The 13,428-nt window shown below is 37.7% G+C and overlaps 1 protein-coding gene and 1 non-coding gene across 2 annotated transcripts in view; both read left to right on the forward strand.

The window, feature by feature from the left end:
* Window positions 1–13,428, forward strand: part of EPS15 (epidermal growth factor receptor pathway substrate 15) — a 129,493-nt gene that overhangs the window by 94,831 nt on the left and 21,234 nt on the right. Inside the window, exon 20 of the mRNA XM_045291759.1 lies at window positions 3,992–4,057. Coding sequence (XP_045147694.1) covers window positions 3,992–4,057 — 66 coding nt within the window. The remainder of the gene's footprint in view (window positions 1–3,991; window positions 4,058–13,428) is intronic.
* Window positions 11,896–12,005, forward strand: LOC115870201. Its single transcript, XR_004046574.1, has one exon. It is a non-coding gene; the product is annotated as a U6 spliceosomal RNA (small nuclear RNA).

The raw sequence follows: 13,428 nt of genomic DNA on the forward strand, positions 1-13,428 counted from the left end.
TGCATTGCTTCTCATCTTCACATCAGTCGTGCAAAATAAGTGTTGGTTTGTCTATTTTTAAAATAAGAGGACTGGAACTCAGAAAAATTAAAATAACATGCTCAGGGTGATAGTAGTTATATAATCTGGTGCCAACTTGAAACTATTAAAAGTGAAGGGGTGGAGTTTAGTCTGTCAATCAGGTTGCAGCTTGATGACCTCATTTGGAGGTGCTATGGAGATAAGTAGCACACTGGAAGCGGGACACACACACTCTGCTTGTATTCCTAACGACAAGACACATGGAGGTATGCTAGAGCCCTGGAGCTAGAGGAGCCATGTGGAGACCCACACCAGCATTGAGATGCTTGCTCTGCTACTGGATCCATAAAACTTTCCACCAGCTGGCTGTGATCTTCCTGCATTCGGCATCATTGCATGTGTTTCATGAGTCTGAAGAGGAACTAATAGTATCAGACATATGGGCTAGTATCAGACTTACAGAATTGATCTGGGCTGAGATGTTTTCTCAATATTCAATTGCTCTTGTATATAAAGCTTTTTCTTATACAAACGAGTGTCTATGAATTTGTTTCTCTATCAACCTTGACTAAACAAAGTCATATATATAAGCTCTTTGTCATCTGGAGGCTTTAAAATATATTGCTGGCATTGTGGCTTAGGCATTGGCCTGCTAACCCCAGATTTGGCAGTTCTAAACCATTAGCCACTTTGTGAGAGAATGATGATAAGATGATAAGACTGTAAAGATTTTCAGTCTCAAGAACCCTGTTTAGGGTCACTATTAATCAAAATTGACTTGATGGTTGTGGTTTTGTTTTGTTTTAATGTAGACAGACAGATTTTAAAATACGTAAAATAGAGTATTATAATGAAATGCTTCCATGTACTTTCATATATATCACCTCATCTCTGTCACCCAACTTCAATAATTGTGAATGATTTCAGTTGTTGGGTTGTGTGTGGATTTTTTGCTTTATCTGGGAGGGTGGGTGTTGAGGCTTATTTTTGAAGGCAACATATTTTACATCTGTAAGTAAACACTTGGCCTTCACCTGATGGAATGAATACACAGGAATCGAATAGACTTTATTTGTGGAAAGTGATCATGGGGAAGCTTAATACCATCAATCAGAACATGAAGAAATTTAAACAAGGCCATAGGAGTCACAGTATGAGGTTGTTTATATCCCCCCTGAATTTAGAAACCGTCTCAAGAATAGATTTCACACATTCAACACTAATATCCAAAGACGAGACCAGCCATGGGATGATATCGAGGACCTCATACATAGAGAAAGGACAGGTCATTAAAAAGACAGGAAAGAGAAAAGACCAAAATAGATGTCAGAAGAGCCTCTGAAGCTTGCTGAAGAATGTAGAGAAGCTAATACAAATGTAAGAAATAATGAAATAAAGCTAAACAGAAGATTTCAAAGGGCAACTTGAGAAGACAAACTAAAACAGTCTAATGAAATATGCAAAGACCTAGAGTTGGAAAACCAAAAGGGAAATAGCATGTTCAACATTTTTCAAATTTACCTAAAGAAAAGAATTTTAAACCTTGGTTTGTATGTTTAAAGGCTTATTAGGGGAAAGTACTGAATTAAACAAGATGCATCGAAAACACAGAGTTCTATGTATAGAGTTACTGTACCAAAAATAGTTGATAATGTTCAGCTATTTCAGGAGGTAGCATATGATCAGAAAATGTTGGTATTAGAGGACTAATTCTAAGCTATACTGAAGGCCTTGCCCCCCCCCCCAAAAAAAAAACCCACCAAGACTCCAGGAATCGATTGAGATATTTCCACAAATGGATGCAGCATTGGAAGTATTCACTCATGTATACCAAGAAATTTGAAATATGACTGGCCAAATGACTGGAATAGGTCTATATTTGTGTCCATTCCAAAGAAAGATGATCTAGCAGAATGCAGGACTTACTGAAAAATAACACAAGCAAGTCAAATTTAGCTGAGGATAATTCAAAAATGGCATCAGCAGTACATTGGCAGGGGGCTGCTAGAAACTCAATTTGGACTTAGATGATTATATGGCATGAGTGATAATCATTGCAGACAGTATATGGATCTTGGCTGAAAGCTGAGGATGCAAGAAAGAAGTCTGTTTTATTGACGATGCAAAGACATTAAGACAGTGTGGATCACAACAAAATTAAGGATAACACTGTAAAGAATGGGAACTCCAGAATACTAAATTGTTCTATGGAGCCTGTACACAGATCAGAAGGCTGCCATTCAAACTGAACAAGTGGATACTTCATAGGTGAAAATCAGGAAAGGTGTGTATCAGGATTGTATTCTTTCACTGTACTTATTCTGCCTGTATGCTCAACAAGTGAACTGAGAAACTAGATTGCATGAGGAATGCAGCATAAGAATTGGAGGGAAACTCAATAATCTATAATACGGAAATGATACAACTTTACTTGCTAAAAGTATAGAATTCTTGAAGTGTTTATTGTTGAAGAAAAAAGAATATAGGCTTCAGTATGGATTACACTTCAATATAAAGAAGACAAAACAAAATGTTCAGAACTGGACCAATAAGCACCACTAGCTAGATGGAGAAATGATTGAAATTGTCAAGAATTTCATTGTACTGAGTCCACAAGCACTAAGCATGGAAGCAGCAGTATTGCATTGCACAAATCTGAAAAAAAGACCTCTTAAAAAAAATTTTTTTTTTAACTGTCACTTTAGTCTTAAGAGACTAATATCTGAAGAAGGGGACATCTTTCTTGGCAAAGGAGAAGGTCAGCAAAAAGGAAGGACTCTCAAAGGGAGGATCGACAGAGTGGTGGCGACAGAGGCCTCCAACAAAGCAACAATTAAGAGGTGACAGGAGCAGGCCCTGGTTTGTTCTAAAGTTGCTGTTTGCCCGAGCTGCCTTGGCAGCACCTAACAACATCAGGAGTAAACAAGCCAGAGAAGGGAGAGTTGTTTGACAGACGTTTGAAGTAAAGATTTTGTAACCTTTCAATACTCTTAAGCTGTGAATTTTTTTTTTAAAGAGTGGTTCCTTTCAAGTATTGTAATAGGCAAATCCACAAGTTTATCAATTTCTTTGAATATTAGACTTCATCCTTTCGTTGAAAGATTCGGTGTTCTTGAGTTGGCTTTCTTACTGAGTTCCGTAAAAAGCAAATTGGCCAGCAATTGGTATTTTCCATTGAGGTGAAACTGGGCAAATACCTGTGTAACTGAATATTTGTGGTTTCCGCAGGCTACTGGATACTCTGTTTTCCTACAGCACTCAGTTTGCAGTATGGAGCCATCTGCCAAATTCTTCTAAAATTGGCTGCAACCTGAATTATTCCCCTCCAGTCCCTTGATTCTGGGCTTTCATTCTCCACACCTAGCATTTAAAGAGCAAGAAAGCCAGAACATCTTTTCCTAATTTAAAAATAAACATATTCCTCCTGTTAGCTGTCCTACTTTAATATTTCTCTCTCCTCCCCAGTTTTGGAAAGTAATATTGGCCTTTTGGACAGTTCTTAATTTGTCCATTCAAAACAACTTCTTCCATAAACCTAAAATTACTTCAGAAAGTAAACTTGAAAGATAATTGTATGCCTCTAATCACGTAGCCAAATTATAAAGGAATAGAAATTAAAACTGCCAATGTCAGGAAAATAGTGACTGCTATAGAAGTTAGAGGGGATTATGACTGGGAAAGGGCACAAGAAAACTTCGGAGGAGTTGGAAATTTCCTGGCAGTTGACTCTACACAGAGTAACTTTGTATGTATTTATTAAACCATATATGTGTTTCCTGTACTTTTCTGAATGTAAGAGTTTAGAAAATTGTAGGTATCACTTCCAAATCAGAAGTGAGAAACATATTTCTAATACTTGTGTTCCTTCATTAACTTTAGAGTTCATAAAGGATGTTTTCTTTGGCAGTAAGGGTTCCAATAGGAACAGTTACCTGTCTGACTCATGGTCTTGTGTAATTTGTTTAGATAGAAACATTGAAGCACAATGATCCTTTTGCTCCTGGTGGCACCATTGTTGTTGCAGCAAGTGATGCAGGTAAAAAAATGAACATTAGAGGTTTATTCTTTCTTTTAAGCTTCTTCTTTCTTTTCTTTTTTGACTTCCAAATGTATTCATCCTTTATTTATGACTCTACAATTACTACATAATTATATGCAATTTGAATCTGTGAAAATAGTAATGATATGTCTGTATAATACTTATTATCTTACTTATTGTTCATGTTAAAATTATCATAGTAGAATATGTATTCTAACCAAAATCAGTAAAACCAAAAAAACTATTTGCTTTATGAAAGGCAATTATTTCTTGAGAGCTTCAAAGTCAGCATTGATTCTTGGCCTAATTGAAAAAAATAATGTGTGGTTTCTGTTAATAACACAGGAAAAAGCTGCTATGTGTTATTCTTGTACTCAGCCTTCATGCTTTATTGATGGCATATTTTCCCCTTTCACTCATTTCAAAAATTAGCCTTTTAACATAATGTCCTCATTTTGAAGATCAGCAAACTGAGGACCAGTGCAAATAAGTAACTTGGTCAAGATTATACAACTTACCCGGCAAGATTCAACCCTAGATCCGGTGGAATACAGATGCTTTTTCAACTAACTACCCCTGCTTCTTTCCCATTATTCATTTAAAAACAGACTGGCTCTTTTGTGGGAGAGTCGGAAATTAGAAGGAAATAGACTCAAACATGTGTAAATACTTTAACATCGTGGTGAAATAAAATGTCTTATTTTTTCCAGATGATACTCTGAATTGCTCAGTACACAAATTTGCTGAATGTGACAAACTGAGGATAGCAAGCATAGCAAGCACTTAGTAGGAATGCCTTCACAACTTAGATCTCTTACATGGAACAAATTGAGACAAGATGACATTTGATTTAGATCAGTTTAATTCACTAACTGCTACGCATTACTAGCAAAATGGAGGAATCTAGAAAGAAGATGTAGAAAGCAATTTCATGAATTGTTGACTATTGATACAAACATACATTTCGATAAAGAGCAAATGAGATTTCTAAATGGCTGGTTATATTAACTGGTTATATTAACTTTTTAGGCCTTGATTATCAAACTGATTAATATAATCCTGGATTATTACAAAGCAGAAGGGAACTTTTGTGGTATGACTTGAAAGAGTAGGCTAGAATTTCAGCAAGTGCATAGGAGAAATGAGGCAGGACCACTTGGACATGTTTAGGAAAAAACTAAATAGGTACTTTGACAAGAGCTTGCTTACAGATAGAGTAATAATACCACTAAGGCTGAAGTGGTAGATTGGAATCTTACTATAGGTAAAATGCTTTTGCTGGTCTTCTCTTTCAATTATAGTTCCTAGCTCATTTTTTAAAAATCATTTTATTGGGGGCTCATACAACTCTTATCACAATCCATGCATGCATCCATTGTGTCAAGCACATTTGTACATTTGTTGTCCTCATCATTCTCAGAACATTTGCTTTCTACTTGAGCCCTTGGTATCAGCTCATTTTTTTCCTCTTCCTTCCCACTCCCCCCTCCCTTATGGACCCTTGATAATTTATAAATTGTTATTATTTGGTCCTATCTTACACTGTCGGATGTCTCCCTTCACCCACTTTTCTGTTGTCCATCCCCCAGGGAGGAGGTTATACCTAGCTCATTTCTTATAAGGTGTTAGAGTAAATAACTATAGAGCCTGGGAGCTAAGATTTATTGGTTATTGCTGTTGGTCACAGAAACAATAATAGCAACCATTTATTAAGCAGTTCCAGATACACTGAATCAAATTGGGTTCTTATTCTAGTGATTATTTTTTCATCAAGGTTGCCATTTTGGAAGTATAGAAATACTTCCCAAGTTAACAGTTTTGATTGTATTTAACTGTCCTGGTTGGTGCAGATGGCTAACTGCTCACCTAGTAGCTGAAAGGCTGGCAGTTCTTAGAAAACAGATCTGGTGATCTGCTTCTGAAAGTTCAGTCTTAGCAATCAGTGCTCATGGAAGCAGCAATGAAGAGATCAAAAGAAGTGTTGCATTAGGTCAGTCTGCTGCACAAGACCTCATTATAGAGTATTGAAGAGCATGGGTGTTACTTTGAGGACTAAGGTGTGCCTGACCCAAGCCATGGTTTTCTCCATTGCATTCTATGCATGTAAAAGTTGTGTATTGAATGAGGAAGACCATAGAAGAATTAGATGCATTTGCATTGTGGTGCTGGAGAGGAATGTTGAAAGTAACATGAACTGCTAAAAGGACAAACCAATCTATGTTGGAGGAAGTAAGGCCAGAGTACTCCTTAGAAGCAAAGATGAGAAGACTTCCTCCTACATACTTTGGACATGTTGCCAGGACAAACCAGTACCTGGAGAAGGATGTTTTGTAAAGTGGAAGGCTGGGAAAAAGAAGAAGGCCCTCAATGAAGTGGACTGGCTGACACCATGGCTCCATCAACAGGCTCAGGCATAGGAAGAATTGTGGGGATGGCACAGAACCAATGCAGTGTTTTGTTCTGTTGTGCACAGGATCGGTTTGGGTTGGAGCTGATTTGATGGCACCTAACACCAACAGTTTTTCTATCTGAAGGGCTACAGTATATTAGGTAAAGAATTACTGGGGGTTCGATTAGAAAATATATGGCATGTGAGAATTCTTGCTAAAGTTGAAGTAGTAAATGCTGAGCATTATATCAGAAAGGCTAATCCTCTGATCCACTGTAAGGATCTCTACTTTTTTAACATGATGTTTTAGTGTTTGGTTTTGTGTAGACTTTCTATCTGTAAGGCATCAAAAAAGAGGAAAGTCTGACAAGGTGGATTGGCACACTGGCTGCAATAACAACAATTGTGAGAGTGGTGCAGGACTGGGCATACTTTCTTTCTGTTGTACATGAGGTTGCTGTGGGTTGGAACCGACTGGATGGAACCTAACAACATCAGTAGACTGCACCCTACTATTATCTACACTTATTTCCTTATTGCTTATTACTTCTAGCATACTGTGTAAATTACTCTGTTTTCCTCCTCTTTAACTCATCATACTGGGACGTTAGCTCCAGAAGGAATTGGGATCCCAAGAACCTGAAACTGTGCATGACACATAATATTATTAAGTGAATGAGTGAGCAGCCATTCCTCAGAGTACATACAGTGGGAGCTCAATGAATGAGAATCTGAGAGCTTTTTAAAAAAAAAGGTTACATATGTTATTCTCATTTAAATCTTTACATGGTTATGAGATAGGTACTACTCCTCACTTTAAATCTGAGGAAATGGAGACACAATCAAACACTTTGCCCAGGGTCACACTATAACTAAGAAACAGCAATGCTTCATTTCCATGTTGCTTCTTATTACAGAGCCTGCACGCTTAGCCATTTTGTTAAGTGCTGTTTGCTTGTTTTCTCATTCAGCTCTAGGGGGCAGGGGTGGTGTGTGGTATGTGTGTGTGTGAGAGAGAGACAGATTCTTTTAAGTGTCTCTGGATCTCTTTAAAACTGTACTTAAGACAAAATAATAATCATTTTTAAATTATCAAGGGTTCATGAGGGAGAGGGGAGCGGGGAGGGAGGGGAAAAATGAGCTGATACCAAAGGCTCAAGTAGAAAGCAAATGTTTTGAGAATGCTGATGGCAACAAATGTACAAATGTGCTTGACACAATGGATGGATGGATGGACTGTGATAAGAGTTGTACGAACCCCAATAAAATGATTTTTTAAAATAAGTAAATGAATAAATAAAACTGTACTTAAGTACATGCAACCTTAGGTTTTATGAATCAAATTTCAACAAATTGACATATACCCATTTCAACATATACAAATTTCAACAAATTGGCATATACACATAAGTGGTATCAGGCGAAATTGTTTTGGTGCAAACCTTTTTGAATTAAAATTAAACTACTTTGAGATTGCAAGGCTTTGGGTTTTAAATTTATATCTTATATCCTGGAATTTATTTCTGTGGGTAAATTAGGTTTTTCAAGTGGAGCAACGAAAAGCAAGTACAGAGATCAGTTGAATTCCTGGCTTTAAATCTTTGTATTTAAAATGGCTTCACATTGTTGCAATTGCCAGTATATTAAATCATAGGTTCCCACACTTATTGGGCCGGCTGCCCCCTTTCAGGATAAAAATTACTCAAGACCCCCCACCTCGGCAATTTAAAACTTTTGTACTATAGCTCATTTAAAAAGAAAAGAAAAAATTTACTGCTATCAAGTTGGTGCCAACTTATAACAACCCTGTAGGAGTGGGTAGAACTGCCCCTGTGGGCTCCCAGACTAAGGAAGGGAGTAGAAGTCTTTGTCTTTTTCCCATGGAGCAGTGGTTTCAAACTGCTGACCTTGAGGACAACCACCCAACTAGTAACCACTATGGCACTAGGCCTCCAACTATAGCCCATTTTGTTGTTGTTTTGGTTGTTGTTGTCAGATGCCATCGAGTCAGCTCCAACCCATAGCAACCCTATGCCCAACAGAACGAAACACTGCACAATTCTAACCATCTTCACAATTGTGCCTATGGCCAACCCCATTGATGCAGCCTCTATGTCAATCCATCTCGTCAAGGGCCTTCCTCTTTTTCACCACCCTTCCACTTTACTAAGCATGATGTCCCTTCTGGCCTGGTCTGTCCTAACAACTTGTCCAAAGTATGTAAGGTGAAGTCTTCCCAGCCTTGCTTCAAAGGAGCACTCTGGTCTTACTTCCAGTACGGACTGGTTTGTTATTTTCACAGTCCATGTTACTTTTCAATATTCTTCTCTAGCACCACAATTCAAATGCATCTGTTCTTCTGTCTTCCTTATTCAATGTCCAAGTTTCACGTGCATATGATGAAATGGAGAAATACCATGGCTTGGTCCTCAAAGTAACATCCTTGCTATTTAATACTCTAAAGAGGCCTTGTGCAGCAGATTGATCTAATCTTTCAATCACTTCACTGCTGCTATAGCCCAGAGTCCAGGATAAAGTATAGATAGCTGCTTTTGCAGCCCCCCTGGATCATTCAGCAGCGCCCAGGAGTGGCGGAATCACCCACTTTGATGTGTTAAATGAATGTTATAAATTTGAACTGAAATAAAAGTCCCACTTACTGGTTTTTATATATTCAGATTTCACATAAGAGTTGAGAAGTGTTATCTCCCTAATATAATAGATAAGAAAATGGGCCCAAGGCCATATATCAGTTTCCCTTTTAATCCTTGTCCATTGATCTTCTGTATTAACCTGCCTCCCTACTTATCTATTAAGTAAATGACAAATTTAATATACTCTAGGAAAGCAAAATTTGAAGAAGGGCAAAATTACAAGGACTCTAGGTAGGGGAAACAATAAGATGAAAAATACTGAAAAAAATTAAAAAGAAAAATACTGAGTAAAAAGATGAACGAGTTTTCGCAAGAAACTTGCAGTAAAAATGACTGGGTAGAGGTGGGGGAGACAACTCCGCACTTGAACTTTACCACGCTCTTGTTTCAGCAACAACAGAATAATTAGGAAAGAAGCTATTACTTGAACAACCAGAAGCATTGAACTTAGAGATCATCAAGTACAACTTTTTTGGCATCAAGTTTCTTATTCATTCATAAAAATTATAGACGACTCCAAAGAGCTTTTGGTTACATAGGTTATATCTAGCATTGTTTATTACATTAGAAATGAAAACTGAGAAATGTTAAGAAACATTTCATTTAAAAACAATAGTATTCTCATTACATATTAGCATAAATAATGTTGAAAGAAAAATAACTTTTTCAAACAAAAAAAAAATCAGTGAGAAGAATATTGTTGTTTAAACATTTTTACCAAAAAAAAAAAAAGAGAGAACCGAGTATCTTTGTCTATACAAAGTTCCAGACAGTTGGATCTTCATATCTACTTATGTATTCAATCTGTTGTGCTATGTTGCTTTTGTTAAGTAATCTATGAAATGAAAATAAATTTCTAGCTTTATACAGACAGGTAGTTAGAAAGGGAAGAATAGTATTTTAATCTTTTCAGATAATTATAGACACTTCTCTTCAAACTGAAGATTTTCAACAAGTTTGCATGTCTTCAAAATTAGTTATAGTAAAAAAAAAAATTAGTTATAGTAGGGAATATGAGACCTTATTAACAGATTTTTCTTATTGTTTTACATTAAAATGAGTCTGTCTGCTTTTACCTGTGAATGATTTCATAACATTGTGCCTTAATAATTTATTAAAATATGATTCACTGAGCTATGCAAATTTTCCATATATTCTTATATCTTACTGTACAGTTTTTTAAAATAACATTTTTCATATTGCTATTCATTTTGTTAGAAGAATCTGTAAGTACTGCTAATCTGATGAACTTATAGTAACCAATACAAGTTTTCCAACATTCTAATTTTTTCTTGATAGCTTAAATTTTATCATTTTCAATAAACTCATTTGTTTTTCTTAAATATTTTGAGGGTAAATAAAAGACAAATATTATGGTATCTGTTTAGAGAACTCTTTATAAAGGTTCTTGTCTCCCACTGCTCCCCTTTTTTCTCCTCAATATGTTCAACAAGAACGAGTGTCTCCTGTTTTTCCAAGCTTTGTTGTAGATCTTGATACTACAGTAGTGGAGAGAACAAAGTTCCTATCTTTATAGCGCTTGTCTGGGAAAGATAGGCAATAAACAAACAGCTGCCAGCTATTGAGATGTGCGCAAAGGAGCTCTGCTGGTGTCGTGGGTACAAGTTGGGTTGCAAAACGCAGGTCCGCAGTTCAAAACCATCAGCCCCCCGTGAGAGAAAGACAGGGCTCTCTACTCCCAGTCCGAGAAACCCACAGGGGCAGTTCTGTCTGGTCCTAGAGGGTCCCTATAAGTCAGCATTGACTTGAGGGCAGTGATTTTGGTTTAGGTTTTTTACTGGGAAGTGCTAGCAATTCAGAGGGAGAGGGAAAGTGTGCTGTACCTTAAATGTAGTTCTGTGATTTGCATCTTCACAAAAAGGCATTATATTGATCTCAGATATGTAAGAGAAAATGCCAAGAAAAAAGACTTTTGAGGAAGTATGCTAAAATATTATGCTATTTCTGATAATAAGAAAATAGATAATTTATCATGTTTTTAAGTTGTTTTCCAAAGTGCACATTCTTGTGGGTGAGTGGGTGTGCTAATGAGGTCACATTTGCATTTGAAACCTGATTCTGCTGGCCCTTGGCCCATGGCTCTGTGTGTTTCAAGAGGAGGAAAGCCACATATTGAGATCCCTTCATGTGTTTCTGGAACTCCCCAGCAGGTGTCTCTCCCATGTGATCTGAACAGGCTCTCACTGAGAGTCCTTCCAGCTTCTGGACAAGCGTCTGTCTGCTCCATAGCAGCCTTGATTACTGGGAAACTTCTGCATTCCTCAGCTTCCCAAACAATAATTGATCATTCACCCAGGACTCATTCCTCTATTTGGATCAGTGCTGAATAGGTCATTTATTCTGATGACAAAATGTGGGAAAAACTCTCTAGTCAGCCAAATGCCCTTCATGTAGAAATGTCGTGTTTTTTATTTCTCTCACAACATATACCTTACAGTATTTTAGCTAAACCTGTCCTGATTTGACTTCTTATGAAGACCGTGGAACAAGGGTAGAGTAAAAGCATTCTTCAGTCCCACTAGCAAAACGAGCCCAACTCCTTTTACCTTGTCAGCCTTATGCCATTCAGGAAAGCATCTGAGCATTGCTCAGGCTGGACCTTAGTTGTTAAAACATAAGGAATACTAGGAAAAGGAAGAAAGGAAGGTCCCAGGCTGTGGAATTCTAGTAGATATGTACATTTGGGGGCGGGCCGGGGAAAGTTCATGGAAAAAAATGGTGCCCTTTCTGAAGCCCCTTTGAATTAAGAAAAGATCATCTTGAATTAAGAAAAGATCTTCTGCAACACATAGATTAAAACTGGAACTACTATATACAGAGAAGATTAGCATGGCCTCTGTGCCAGGATGACATGCAAATTTGTGAAGCATTCTATATTTTTTCAGGGTGTAGTATAGCACCGAGGAAATACACAACTTTCCTCTAGTTCTTTAAGCCTTCCTGCCCCACTCCCTCATCATGACCCCAATTCTGCCTTACAAATCCGGCTAGACCAGAACATGTACACTGGTACAGATAAGCGCTCGCAACACAGGGAATCCAGGACAGAGAAACCCCTCAGGACCAATAATGGGAGTAACAATACTAGTAGGGGAAGGGAAAGAGGATAGTGGCGAGTAAAGGGGAACTGATCACAATGATTGAGGTATGGCCCCCTCCCAGGGGGACAGACAACAGAAAAGTGGGTGAAGGGAGACAGTGTTCAGTGTAAGACATGAAAAAAAAAAAATTATCAAGGGTTCATGGAGGAAGGAGGGGGATGGAGAGAGGGCAAAAATGAGCTGATAACGAGTTCCAGTAGAAAGAAAGTGTTTTGAAAAGATTATGGCAACATATATACAGATGTGATTGACACAATGGATGTAAGAGCTGTAAGAGCCCCCAATAGAAGAAAAAAATAAAAGATCATCTTATATAGCTAAGTTATAGGATTGATTTTTAATACGGGGCTTCTCAACTTCTTCATAGTCACTGGTACATCCCTAAAGGATTGAGCTTTATAAACTCTCACTACCCATTTTACTACATTTTACCCCTACTTCTTGACTGTCTTGGTGACAAAGCAAACAAGAATAATGTATCTTTCCTGCCCTGCTTTTGTTGATTTACTTGGTACATTCATTTTCAGAGGTAAAGTAAAGGTACACTTTACATATTTAAATGAATCATTTGACACATTGTTGTTCTAAGATAGTTTAATGTGAAGGAGAGCATCTGCCCAGTGGCCTTGATGTGTAGGTACCATTGAGTTGCTTCTGACTCAGGGATGCCCCCACACACACACACACACAACAAAGTGAAACACTGTCTGGTCCTGCACCATCCTCATAATTATTGCCATATTTGAGCCCATTGTTACAGCCACTGTTGAGCATCTTCCTCTTTTTCACTGGCCCTCTACCAAGGAAGATGCCCTGCTCTAGGGCTTAGTCCTTCCTGACACTGTGCCCAAAGTACTTGAGACAAAGTCTTATCACCCTTGCTGCTACGGGGCATTCTCACTATAATACTTCTAAGACAGAATTGTTGTTTCTACTAGCAGCCTATGGAATATTCAATATCCTTCACCAACCCCGTAATTAAACTACCTCAATTCTTCTTCAGTTTTCCATTGTTCACTTTTCCTGTGCATATGAGGTAGCTGAAAATACGATGGCACAGACACAGCTTAGCTTGAAACGTGGCATCTTTACTGTACAGCACTTGTATAGTTAAGCTGTAGAACTCAATACCCAATGCACATCTGTGATAGACCCCTTCATTTCCGCCTGCATAGTCATCTACTTGGGTAAGACTTTGCTCTC

The sequence above is a fragment of the Echinops telfairi genome, unplaced genomic scaffold (genome assembly GCF_000313985.2).
Source record: "Echinops telfairi isolate 266 unplaced genomic scaffold, ASM31398v2 ScPeMD7_443;HRSCAF=831, whole genome shotgun sequence".
NCBI lineage: Eukaryota > Metazoa > Chordata > Mammalia > Afrosoricida > Tenrecidae > Echinops > Echinops telfairi.